Here is a 13,697-nt window from a genome sequence, read left to right as displayed (position 1 = left end):
TCTAGATCATTGATTTCGTTGTGCTGATTTTGTTCTTACTCCAGCATCACACTTTTCTTTCTTTCTTTCTTTCTTTTTCCCAGACAGGGTTTCTCTGTGTAGCTCCGGCTGTCCTGGAACTCACTCTGTAGACCAGGCTGGCCTCAGACTCAGAAATCCACCTACCTCTGCCTCCCAAGTGCTGGGATTAAAGGCGCGGCATCATACTTTTCAAATGACTACTTTAGGTTTGTTACGTTTTCTATGACATTGTCTTTGTGTGCTGACTAGGGTCTTCTTGAAGTTGTGTGTTCAGATATCCTCCTGCCTTAGCCTTCTAAATACTGGGACTATAAACATGCACCACCATGTCCAGCTTGGTAGGAATTTTGGATTGTGGTTCTGTTCCTCTGTTTTTTTTTTTTTAACATTTGTTTAATTTTTAGAAACAGCCAAACATTCCATTAAAAAAATCTTACTGTTTTATAAAGATTATATTGAATTGTCACCTTAATCTTGAGAAAGTAGCTGTTTTTACATTATAGAGTTTTCCTGATGCCAGGGCTGTAGTAAACTTCTGTTTAATCAGAACTTGTTAATGATGCATCTCTCTTTTCATTTAAGCTTTTGTCTTATATCATGTTTACTTATCTGTCTTTGTCATCTGTAAACTTTCTGGGATCTTTTGTTTCATTTATGTATTTAGGATGTCTCGCATAGAATAGATTATTCAGTAAATGATCGATGAACACTATACACTATAGCAATTGGTACCAAATTTGATTAAAAATTGTGGACTCACCCCCATAGAAAAATGCACAAATACATACATTATTTTAAATAAAATTTCAAGGGGAAGATTGGACACTCTACCTGATGTCTATATAATCTGTATTTTATAGAGATGCTGTATAATAATGGCTGAATACATTTTTGTGGGACTTGAAGGAAAGATTTAATACTTTAATCACAGGCTGCCAAGCAAAGCTTTATAGCAACAGATACTCTTTGGGGCCTGAGAAGGAGGGAGCTAATAGAGTGTCATGGATTTTAAAGGGCAGAAGGGGAGGGAGTGTTTTAGGCAGACTGTTTTACCATCTGAAAGCCTATTTATTCTAAATGATTTTTGGAAAATTTTATTTTAAAGAAATTTTATTTATTATTTATTATATGTAAGTTACACTGTAACTGTCTTTAGACACACCAGAAGAGGCCATCAGATCTCATTACAGATGGTTGTGAGCTACCATGTGGTTGCTGGGATTTGAACTCAGGACCTTCGGAAGAGCAGCCAGTGCTCATTACCACTGAGCTATCTCTCCAGCCCTGGATCATTTTATTCTTGTTAATTTCCTTATATCCCTTTGGGCCTTCTCCTACCTTCCCCACCTTTCCCATTGTCAATCAGCATCCATTGCTGCATCCCTTGCCAGATATTTGCATTGTTTATCCTAGAAAGCTGATTGCATTGTAGATAAGTTTCCATACCCCAAATCTCTTCCTAAATTCTTTCTACTTGCTATTTTAGCTGAAACCTGCTTTCTATCACTGTGATAAAATACCATGAACAAAAGCAACTTGAGGAGGAAAGGGTTTGTTTAGTCTTATTCTTCCTGAAGGAGTCAGGGAAGGAACTCAATGCAGGAACTGAAAGAGGCCGTGGAGGAACTACTGCTCACTAGCTTGCTCCTCATGGTTAGCCTGCTTTTTTTTTAATAACTCAGAATCACCTGTCCTGGTATGGCACTACCAGGACATCAATCACTAATTAAGAAAATTTTCCACAGACTTGCCTATCGGCCAGTTTGGTGGGAGCATTTTCTCAATTGAGGTTCTCTCTCCTTAGATTTCTAGGTTTGTGTCAAGTTGATAAAAGCCAACCAGCACTGCTGGCTTCTCCCAAAGAGTCATACTTTCCCTATTTCTGTGTTGCTTTTCATAGGGGTTCTCACTAGGTTGCCTTAACTGATCTGTGATCTCAAATTTGTGAGCTCAATCCTTCTGCTTCAGTCTTCCAAGTAGACAGGAATACAGGTGTGTGGCACAAGAATAATGTATACAACTTGTTTCTTTTCTAATACACATTAGGTGGTTTTCAGCATTTTAGTTTGTAAACAATGTCATATTGAGTATCCCAATAAATGTTATGTTTTTGTTATGTAAATGTGCTTATAGGATAGATTTGTGTAATTTGAACACTTGGATCAAATGCATGAATATTTAAAAATTGCTAAATAGCCATGAGATGGAGGGATAAAAGATGGAGGGTGGGGGGATAATTAGAATATATTATATAAATGTATGGAAATTGCTAAAGAACAATATTAATAAAAGTATTTGATAACTACTGCCAGTTTTTATCTTAAATGTTTGTTTTAATATATGTTATTACCAAACATACATGACTGTCTGTTTTCTTATACCTTACCAATACTGGAGCTTTATTTGGTAAGTTTTGTTTCACAAGAAAAGTTATTATCTTTTTTATTCTTTTTTTTTGTTTTTTTGTTTTTTTGGATTTGGTTTTTTCGAGACAGGGTTTCTCTGTGTAGCCCTGGCTGTCCTGGAACTCACTCTGTAGACCAGGCTGGCCTTGAACTCAGAAATGCGCCTGCCTCTGCCTTCCAAGTGCTGGGATTGCAGGTGTGCACCACCACCACCCGGCTATCTTTTTTATTCTTTATTGCTTTCAGGGCATTTCTTTCAACTTTCAGATTATAAATCTCTCATATGAGACTCAAGTCCCTTACAGTGTTTCCTTCTCTCCCTCCCTTTTGGTCTTTTTTCCTGTCTCCCACTTTCTTCTTCTCTTTCCTTTCCTTCCTTTCCCTTTCCTTCTTTTTTTTCAAGACAGGGTTTCATGCTGTTCATGCTGATCTCTAACTCATTATGGCTAGCCAGAGCTAGCCTCAATCCTCCTGCCTCCATCTTCCAAGTGTGGATTACAGGAATAAACCATGTTAGAACCTTAGACTAGTATTTACATTTCTTTTTAAAGATTTACTCATTTTATGTGTGTGAATATTTTACTTGCATATATGTCTGTGGACTACATATGTGCCTGAACCACCTCTGTAATCACCAGGTACTAGTGTGTTTAAATAGTTGTGTGCCATTTCATTGTGAGGATGTAATATAATTTTATCTTGATGGAATATTTAGTTTGCTTTCAGTTTGTTGTTCCTGTGATATGCATTCTATTCTTTAAACATTATTTTTTGAGATTTATTTAATTTTTTATTCAGGTATGTGTGTATAAGTTTTTGTACATATGTGTGCAGGTGGCCAAGGAGGACAGAGAAGATGTTGGATGAGGAACAGGAGTTGCAAACAGTTGTGAACTGCCTGATGTGGGTGCTGGGACTTCAACTCAGATCCTTTGCAAGAGCAACATGTATTCTTAACCACTGAGCCATCTCTCAAGCCTGTACATTCTAATGTTATGAATGAATACTTCTGTCTTAGTCCCTGTTGTATTGCTTATGAAAGAAAGCATTTAATTGAAGGCTTGCTAACAGTTTGAGAGGCTAGTCCATTATCATCATGGTGGGAAGCATGGCAGCATGCAGACAGGTGCTGGAGCAATAGCTGAGAGCTACATCCTAATCTATAGGAAGACGGTGGGAGGGGAGGAGGAAGGCAAGGTGGAGGGAGGGAAGGAGAGAGAGGACAGAGAGACAGAGCCAGACAGAGACAGAGAGCCAGACAGCGCCAGACAGAGAGACAGAGAGACAGAGAGAGACAGACAGAGAGACAGAGAGACAGAGAGACAGAGTCAGAGAGAGAGAGAAGGAGAGGGGGAGGGAGAGAGTGTGTGCGAGAGAGAGAGAGAGAGAGAGAGAGAGAGAGAGAGAGAGAGAGAGAGAGAGGGAGAGAGAGAGAGAGCGAGAGAGGGAGAGAGAGGGAGAGGGAGAGAGAGAGAGAGAATGAGAATCTAGACCTGCTTTGGGCTTTTGAAACCCCAAAGCCCCACTCCCAGTGATACAGTTCCTTCTATAAGGCCATACCTACCCCAAAAGGCTAGACCTAACCCCTCTCAAACAGTTCTATTCCCTTGTGACTAAGCATTTAAATATATGAGCCTATGGGGGCCATTCTCATTCAAATCACCACAGTATCTTTGTGCATTTATTTCTTAGAATCAAATGTGTTACCAGTTAATATATTCACTAACCAGCATTCATTTCTTGAAAAATCTATATCTTATAATACAGATTTTAAAAAGACTAACAACAGTCTTTTTAAACAATACTTTTTTTGCTATCTGTAGTATTTTTCAGATATTTTGTCATTTTATCAAGTTTTCTCCCTTCCATTGCTGATTATTTTCCCACATATAATAATAAAATATATTATTAATAATATAATATAGCAATTAATATATTAACTAAACAATATATTAATATAATGATTAGTATTAATATTAATAATACAATAATAAACTATTATTGATTGTTCTTTTATTATTCTCTTATTTGACTTATATTTGATTTTAGATTTATTATGAATGATGCAATAATGAACATTCTGGTATATTTTTTGTCTTGGACTTGCTATGTAACTGAGATTAATCTTTTTTTTAAAGATTTATTTATTATATGTGAGTACACTGTAGCTGACCTCAGACACCCCAGAAGAAGAGTCAGATCTCATTACAGATGGTTGTGAGCCATCATGTGGTTGCTGGGATTTGAACTCATGACCTTCGGAAGAGCAGTCAGTGCTCTTAACTGCTGAGCCATCTCTCTAGCCCCGAGACTGATATTTTTAAATTTTCAAAAAATTTAGTGTGTGTGTGCACGCATGCTCACAAAACACATATACCATTGAACATATGCAGAACTCAGAGGACAACTTTTTAGGGGTCAGTTCCACACTTTTGAGACAGGGTCTTTCACTGTTTCTGTCATTGCCTAGCATACTTCAGGCTTGTTGGCCCATGAACTTCTGTCTGATTTTCCTGTCTCTGCCTCCCATCCTGCTTTCGGAGTGCTGGGATTACAAATGTACATCATAGCATCCAGCTTTTTATGTTGGTTCCAGGGATGGAACTTAAGTCTCCAGGTTCTTGTCCCAAGTGCTTTCACCAGTGAGTCATTTCCCTGGCTGCCAAGGTAATCTTGAACTTCACCTCTTATTTTGCTGGCATTACAGGCATATTCTGCCACATCCAGTTCATGAGGTCCTGGAGACTGAATCCAGGGCCTTGTACGTGGCGGGCAAGTACTGTAACGGAGCCAAATTCCCAGCCCTTTACGAGGTTTCCTGTAAACATACATGTGAGGCCCTAGGTTTGATACCTAACATTGCAAAATATTTCAGTGATTTGTAGGAATTTGAAAAGTATTTTCTGGTCTTAAGTTCTTTGTCAGAGGTATGTTTGCAGATATTTTCTCCACCTCTGTTTTTGCCTATTTGTTTCCTCTTTTTTCCTCTTTCATTTCCTTCTTTTCTTTGTTCCTTCCTTCTTTTGTTTCTTCCATCCTTCTGTCTTTCTTTTTTGAGACAGAGTATCATTATGTAATTTTGGCTGGCCTGGAACTCACTATGTAGATCAGGCTGGCCTTAAATTTATAGAAATCTGCCCACCTGTGTTTTCTAATTGCTGGGATTAAAGACTTGTAAACTATTCCTCTTATTAATGGTGTTTTTTTCCTGATCTGGGCTTTAAATTTGGTAAAGTCTATTTTTGATATGGTGTAGATCAAAGCTTGTATTTTTCTATTTGAATATCAGGTTGTTCCAGAACTTTGTTTAAAAGGAATCCCTACATTCTAACCAATATTGCCTTTTAAAAGTCAAATGACTATAGCTTTCTTTCTGTGTGCTCTATTCTGACTAATGACCTATTTGCCCGGCAGATTCTATAGACTTAGAGTCTTAAGGTCAGGGGTACAGGCTCTCTAAATGTCATTTTTCAAAACTGTCTTCAACATTTTGGGTCCTTTTCTTTTTTTAAAATTGTTTTTATTTTTTATGTGTCTGTGTTTCTGTCTGAATGTATATGGTGCTAACATAAGCCAAAGGATAGAATCAGATCCACTAGAGCTAGAATTACAGGTAGTTGTAAACTGTTTGACATGGGTTTTAGGAATTGAATTCAGGTCCTCTGGAAGAGTATGAAGCACTGTTAACCACTGAGCAAGCAGTCTACCCCTAGTCCTTTGCATTTCTATATATGTATTTTTTTTCGTTTGTTGAGACATAGTCTTCCAATGTAGCCTAGGGTTCACCAGGGATTCATTATATAGCATAGACTGGCTTTCATTTTGGTTTTAGATTTATTTGCTTTAAAGCCATGACTGGTGTCATATGCCTTTAATCCCAGTACTCCAGAGGCAAAGGCAGGTGATTCTCTGAGTTCAAGGTCATCCTGGTCTCCAGAGCCAGTTCCAAAACAGCCAAGGCTACACAGAAAACCAGTTTTTTGAAAAAAAAAATGGATTTTATGTATATGAGTGTTTTGTCTGCATGCATATATATGCAACATATGTGTGCCTGGTATCTGAGGAAATCAGAATCCTCTAGACCTGAGTTATGGATGGTTTTTGGCAAGAAAAAGGGCTTTTGATCACTGAACCATCTTTCCAGCACTAGACTGGCTTTTGAATTCTACTGCCTCAGACTTTTGAGTGCTGGTATTATGGGCATGAGTCACAATGCCCAGATAGGAAGATTTTTGTATGTTAGGGAAGTATGTGTGTGTATAGTTAGAGAACTAGAAAGTAGTGTTTTTATAGCATAAAGAGATTGAGACTGAGCAAAGCTGAATGCCTTAGCTCAAGATTACATAGCAGCTAGTGGCCAGTGAGATGGCTGAGTCTGGAGATACACCTTCTTGTAAGCCTAAGGACCCAACTTTAATCCCTAGAACCCATATGGTGGAATGTGGAAGGAGAAAGTTGACTCTGATAGGTTGTCCTCTGACCTCCATACATACAAGTGCTATGGTCTGTCTGTTTGTCTCTGACTTTCTCTCTCATTCTCACTCATACACACACATGCCATTTTTAATGTAAAATAAATGATAGTGGCCTATACTTGTAATCCTATCACCTGGTAAGATCTCCTTTCATCTTTGGCTACAGAGTTTGAAGCCAGTCTAGGCTGTGTGAAACCCTATCTTAAAAAATGAACGAAAATAAGAACAAGAAGCTAAATTCTGATCTTTGTGATACAAAATGCCATCTTTTTTTTTCTGTTACACAGAAGGACCTATTTTGGTCACTTATTAACGTTTTCATTTGATCTTAGCCAAAAGGCCAAGAAGCGATCCTTATTAACGTTTTCAAGTATTTAAGTTATTTAACATTATTCCATCCCATGCTGAAAACTTGTAGTTTCCAAATTTGGTCCCTGCTGATTATCTTGTGTTTAGTATAGCTTGCCATAATTTTGAAACTACTTAAAATGTTGTTTTGTTTTGTTCCGTTTTATTTTTTGAGAGAGGGTTCTTTGTAGCCCTGGCTGTCTTGGAATAAGCTCTGTAAACCAGGCTGGTCTCAAATTCACAGAGATCTGCTTGTCTCTGCCTCCCAAGTGCTAGGATTAAGGGGTGTGTGCCACCACTGTCCAGCTTTAAAATGTTTTTTAACTTTTTACTTTGAAGTAATTTTAAATGTAAAGAAAAATTTCTGAAATAATATGAAGAATTATCATAAATCTCTAACTTAGATTCATAAATTTTAAATATGTGACATTTGCTTGTTTTCATTTTATCTTTATAGTTTTTCCTATAAAAAGTAGTAGTATACTACTACTTTAGCATGGTTTTTCTAAGAACAGGGGCATTTTCTTACAAAGATTACAGCATAAAGAGGAAAATGAACATTAATGCAGTACTGCTGTCCATAATTGGAATTTACACTTTGTTTTGAATAACCTTTATATTTTGAAACAGGGTTCACTATGCAGCTCAGGTTGGCCTGTAACTCACTATACAGTTCAGAGTATCCTCCAACTCATGGTATTCTACTGCCTCAGCCTCCATCACGCCTGAATGTTCCAATAATATCCTTTGTAGCATTTTTTCCAACTCAGATTTTTATATTCAGTTGTTATATCACCTGGTCTGCTTTAACCCAGAATACTTCCTGAGCCTTTTAAAAGGTTGTGTGTGTTGTATTCAGCTACATGTGTTCCCATGTGTATGAGTGTATATTTGTGTATGAATGTGTGTGTAGCTGTGTAGACCTGAGGTTGATGTAGGGCATCTTCCTTAATTGCTTTCTCTATGTTGAAGCAAAGTCTCTCTGTCTCTCTGTCTGTCTCTCTCTCTGAACCAAGAGCTCATGAATTCTGGTTGGTCTAGCTAGCCTTGTCCTAGGGTTTCCTATCTTTGCCTCTGAAGTGTTGAGATTACAGGTGGCTGCTGTGCCTGCCTTGTTTATATATTTTATTTATTTATTTATTTATTTATTTTTACATTTTCTCTAGAGATCTGAATTCCCTTGTGTGACAAATGTTTTATTCATTGTGCTGCCTTCCTCAGCTTCTTTTTGGTAATAATGTTGATACTTTCTCTTTTATTTAAGACAGAATCTATAGCTTGGGCTGGCCTTAGACTCACTATATGGTCAAGGGTAATCTTTTTTTTTTTTTTAAAGATTTATTTATTATATTCAAGTACACTGTAGCTGTCTTCAGACACCCCAGAAGAGGGCATCAGATCTCGTTGTGAATGGTTGTGAACCACCATGTGGTTGCTGGGATTTGAACTCAGGACCTTCAGAAGAGCAGTCAGTGCTCTTGACTGTTGAGCCATCTCTCCAGCTCAGTCAAGGGTAATCTTGAGTTGCTGATCTTTCTGCCTCTACCTCTTGAATGATGCTGTGCACCAGTGTCCAGTTTATGCAATGCTGGGGATGGGACCCAGTGCCATATCCTCATCCTGTTGCTTAAACACTTCCTTATTTCAGTAAGCTGCTCTAGAGACAGTCTCCTCCATGTTGGGCAGCCTTGTTACTCGACATTCCTTTCTGGTTGATTGATTTCCTCTACCTATTTGTCTCTTCTCAGTACTAAACATCTGCACTTATTCTGATTACTCTGTTTTGTTCATACATCCGTTCATAGATATCTTACTTTGAAGATTGCCATCTAGAACATAATGTACTATTTGAAATACCTGTTCTAATCAGCAGAGAGGAGTGGGATGATGACTTTGTTCTAGACCCTTTGCTATTTCTCATGAATAAAAATATTACCCTTCCTTCTCTGACACATCAAAAGCTCTGTGGAGTTAGGTTGAGCCTATATTTAGTTGAAGTTTCTAAGACTTTAACTCTGCTATGTTTATACATTCAGTACTTAAACATCTGTGGTTTAGGATCTTGTACCAGTCTTTACTTTGATCTATTTTTTAAAATTTATCTTGCTAAATTTATCATTACTGTTTATCAAATGTATCTGAACCTCAGTGTCATTCAGTTGCACTATCTTATTTTCCAGCTTATTATCTGTAAACTGGATTACTGAGCCGTCAGTGTTTTCATACAGGTAGCTGTCGAAAGATACTAAAAAGGGCAGTAAAGAATTCAGATCTTTCCAGCCTGATCATAAACTTTCTCCCATTAAAATCAACCCATGTGATAAGGGTGGCTGCTCTTCATCTACCCTCTTTTGCTGTTGAATATACTTTGAACCAATTTCTAGTCTTTTTTTCTAAGACATGGTTTCTTTGTGCATCCCTGGTTGTCCTGGAAATGACTCTGTAGTCCAGGCTGGCTTCAAACTCAGAGATTTGCCTGCCTCTGCATCCTGAGTGCTGGAATTAAAGACATTTGCTACTACCCTCCAGCAATTTGCTTTTTTTTTCTCGAGACAGGGTTTCTCTGTATAGCCCTAGCTGTCCTGGAACTCATTCTGTAGACCACCAGGCTGTCCTTGAACTCAGAAATCCACCTGCCTCTGCCTCTCAAGTGCTGGGATTAAAGGCATGTGCCACCCCTGCCCCCATCTAGCAACTTCTAGTCTTTTCATGGGTTCAATTCTTTAAGATAAATGGGAAGGTCTGATTTTATAAAAGCGAGGGGAGGTAGTGGCAAGACAGCTCAGTTGATAGAGGGATTTGCAGTCAAGCCTGACAACCTGAGTTGGATCCCCAGACCCCACATAGTGGAAGGAGAAACCTTTTCTCCAAGTTATCCTCTGAATTTCACATCTATGGTGTGTTTGCACCCCCACCCCCAAGTAGCAAATAAATAAGTACCCAAAAAGTGTGTAGGGTTTACATAGCAAATTTGAGTTCACCTTGAGTTGCATGGCACCCTGTCTAAAATAAAGAAATAAAGGTTTACTTAGTCACAATTTTGAAGGTTTAAAGCCCAGGTGGCATAGTGCAAGCTCTGGCAAGGTCCCCACAGCAGGTGATGATGTGTGGGACAGTAAGCACATCATGAACCAGGAAGCAAAGAGAAGAGGAGAAGACATTTTTGCTCCTTTTATAACAATTCTTTTTCAGGAACTTGAGACTCCCATGCTAGACACCTGATTCCTTCAAAGAAACATCCCAGTGATCTAAGGACCGCTCACTTTTTATGACTCTGTCTTATAAGGCTCCACACCATTTCCCAACACGCCCATTCTGATGACTGGCCTTCTTACACATGAACCTTTTAGGGACATTCAAGTCACATCCAAACCACAGTAGACAGGAAAATGTTATTGCCTGAAAATGAAGGAAAATGAAATATAATAGAAAAAAAGTAGCTACCTGAAAGCATAAACCCAGAATGCCCTAAGAGACAGTGGGATCTTTAATGAAGTTAGTATGTTTTTCAAGTTTCCATTAAACTGAATATGGTCTCCACAAAAGGAAAATAAGATATTAAAATACAAAGAAATTGTAATTTAGCTGCCTCATAATTTGGCCATCTGAAATTGTGATTTTTGAATAAAAGGAAGGGTGAAGTGTGATTACATGCAAGGAGTATGGAAAGGAGAGAATATTTTTATTAGCTTTTCTGTTTTTTCATAGTTTATTTTCAATTACATAGGTAGTATGTATATGAACATATTCACCTTATAAAAATGTTAAAATATAAACCAGTAAAAAGCTGGGCAGTGGTGGTACACACCTTTAATCAGGAAGTAGGGGCAGGAAGAGCTGTGTGAGTTTGAGACCAGCCTTGTCTACAGTGCTAGTTCCAGGACAGCCAAGGCTGCACAGAGAATCTCTGTCCTCAAAAAACAAAGAGAAAAAAAATACTTGTTTTTAATTATTTTAAAGTACTACTTGTTTTATTTACATAGATGGTTTACTGGAATTGTTTTTATAGGAGTACATCATGTTTATTTGGATCCCAGTAAGTCAGAAGATGTATTGGATCCTCTAGAACTTGGCATCTGGAGTTATAGATAGTTGTGAGCCACTATGTGGGTGCTGGGAATGGAACTAAGGTTCTCAGAGAAAGTAACAAGTGTTTTTTATCACTGGGCCAGCTTCACAGTCCCCCTTTTTTATGTGTATGCATGCCTGAGTTTGTGTGCATAATGCATGTGCAGAAGCCCATGGTAGTCAGAAGAGGCATTGGATCCCCTGTTACTGGAATTGCAGATGATTGTGAGCTGCTGTCTTAGCATTATCAACTGAACAGCAACTTGGGTAGGAAAGGGATTCTTTCACTTATACTTCCATGATGTGACAGTCCATCACTTAAGAAGATGGACAACAACTTGAGGCAGGGACTGAAGCAGAGACCACAGAAGAGTGCTGCTTACTGGCTTGCTCCTTGTGGCTGGCTTCTCTGCTCAGCTTCCTTTTTTATACACATCATGATTACCTGTCCAGGGATGGCACCACCCACAATGGGCCACATTACCTATTAATTAAGGAAAAACGCCCTCCAGACTTGCCAACAGTCCAGTCTCACCAAAGTTATCAAGTGAAATTCCCTCTTCTGAGATGACTCTATCTTGTGTTGATGTAAAATTAGCCAGTACAATTGACTATTTGTTAATCTGACATACAAATACACCACTGTTCAAGTAGAGCCATACCTTTCTTGTTTGTTTCCAAGATCTCATATTAGTATCAATATAACAAAAGTAGACATTCCAACTTTTTTTTGTTTTTTTGTTTTTGTTTGTTTTTTGGATTTGGTTTTTCAAGATAGGGTTTCTCTGTGTAGCCCTGGCTGTCCTGGAACTCACTCTGTAGACCAGGTTGGCCTCGAACTCAGAAATCCGCCTGCCTCTGCCTCCCAGAGTGGTGGGATTACAGGCGTGTGCCACCACTGCTCGGCTACATTCCAACTTTTAAAAGTCCCCTAGTTTTTAAAAATTAAAACATGCTAAAATTTCAGTCTCTTTAAAACATCTAAAGTATCTTTCAAAGTCTGTCTGAAATATCCCAAAATCTCTAGAAAATGACAGTGTCTCTCTAAAATTCCAAAGTTTCTTAATTGTGGGCTCCTATATTTATATATAAGAAAAGAGATTACATACTTTCATATTCTAAGAGCCGAGAAGAATCAGAACATAATCACAGACAGCCAAACCAAAGTGAAACAAAAATTTAACATACAGAGATTTAACATAACATAAATTTAATATAACAGACAAAGGGGTGCCACTCAAAGTCTCCACTCCTCAAAAGGGTCTGTGCTACTTCTCCAGTTCCTCAGCTTGTCTCCTAGGGTTAGGCCTGCTCCACTCCACAGCTGCTGCTGTGCTCATCCCATGGTTCTGGCATCTCTAAAATGTTGGGGTCTCTGATGTAACTGGGCTGCACACTCACCAATAACATCTCTTGGACTCTCTTCAAGGACTCTGATCTTACTACGATACACCAAGCCTTAAATTGTCTCTATGACCTCTTCAATCTTGGGCCTTCTACTGCAACTGAGGCTTAACCATCACCATTGTCCTTTCCTGTCCTCTCATAGTACCAAGCGTCAGTGGCTTTCTATAATCCTTACAGCCTTCAAAATCAGTACTACCTGGGAAAGTCTTAAACATTACCATGTTCAGCTGACAGCATGAGGTACGGCCTTCACTTGCTCTGAATCATAGCTTCTGTGTGCTGACCCTGAAGGAATACACCCAAAAGATTTCATCTCAATGATGCAAGTTTCTTCTAAACCCTCACTAACTTCTTAGCTCCAGCAAACCAGCACCAGTTGTTTCAGCAATGTAAAGGTGTCACTTAATTCAAAAGGTTTCTGAATTCAAAATGTCATACAAATGACCCTAATATAATCATTTCCATTTGAAACTTCGAAAGCCAGGCCTCCACTGTTTGCAATTCTCTTAGCATTCTTAACTTCTAGGGTCTCAAAGAACAGTCTATTAAGCTCTGAGCACATAATGGCTTTACCAGCCCAGAGTTCAAATGCCACCATAACTCTTCCCTCAAAACACATGGTCAGGTCTGTACCTGTCTTAGTTACAGTTTGTATTTTCATGATAAAACATCATGACCACAAGTAACTTGGGAGGAAAGGGTTTAGTTCAATATGGAGGTGTACTTCATCATGAAGAGAAGTCAGGGCAGGAACTTGGCAGGCAGCAACTAAAGCAGAGGGTACCAAAGAATGCTGATTGCTGTCTTATTCCTCATGACTTGCTTAGATTGCTTTTTGGGGGTTTTCAAGATCCAGTTTCTCTGTATAACAGCCCTGGCTGTCCTGGGCTCACTTTGTAGACCAGACTGACCTTGAACTCACAAAAAGATCTGCCTGCCTCTGCTTCCGAAGTGCTGGGATTGAAGGTGTGTG

The 13,697-nt window shown here is 38.6% G+C and overlaps 1 protein-coding gene across 2 annotated transcripts in view; it reads left to right on the top strand.

Moving 5' to 3' along the window:
* Snx12 (sorting nexin 12) overlaps window positions 1-13,697 on the top strand; it is a 109,635-nt gene that overhangs the window by 19,319 nt on the left and 76,619 nt on the right. The window contains exon 5 of one of the 2 annotated variants that reach the window (XM_052170548.1): window positions 3,261-3,308. The exons of the other annotated variant lie outside the window; for it this stretch is intronic. Within the exon in view, the coding sequence (XP_052026508.1) occupies window positions 3,261-3,293 (33 nt within the window). The 3' untranslated portion in view covers window positions 3,294-3,308. Of the gene's footprint in view, window positions 1-3,260; window positions 3,309-13,697 lie in introns of those variants that run through there. 2 annotated transcript variants of the gene reach the window in all.

The sequence above is a fragment of the Apodemus sylvaticus genome, chromosome X (assembly GCF_947179515.1).
Source record: "Apodemus sylvaticus chromosome X, mApoSyl1.1, whole genome shotgun sequence".
Classification (NCBI taxonomy): Eukaryota; Metazoa; Chordata; class Mammalia; order Rodentia; family Muridae; genus Apodemus; species Apodemus sylvaticus.
Note: the sequence above shows the minus strand (reverse complement) of the source record. Positions and strands in the feature narration are given on the sequence as shown.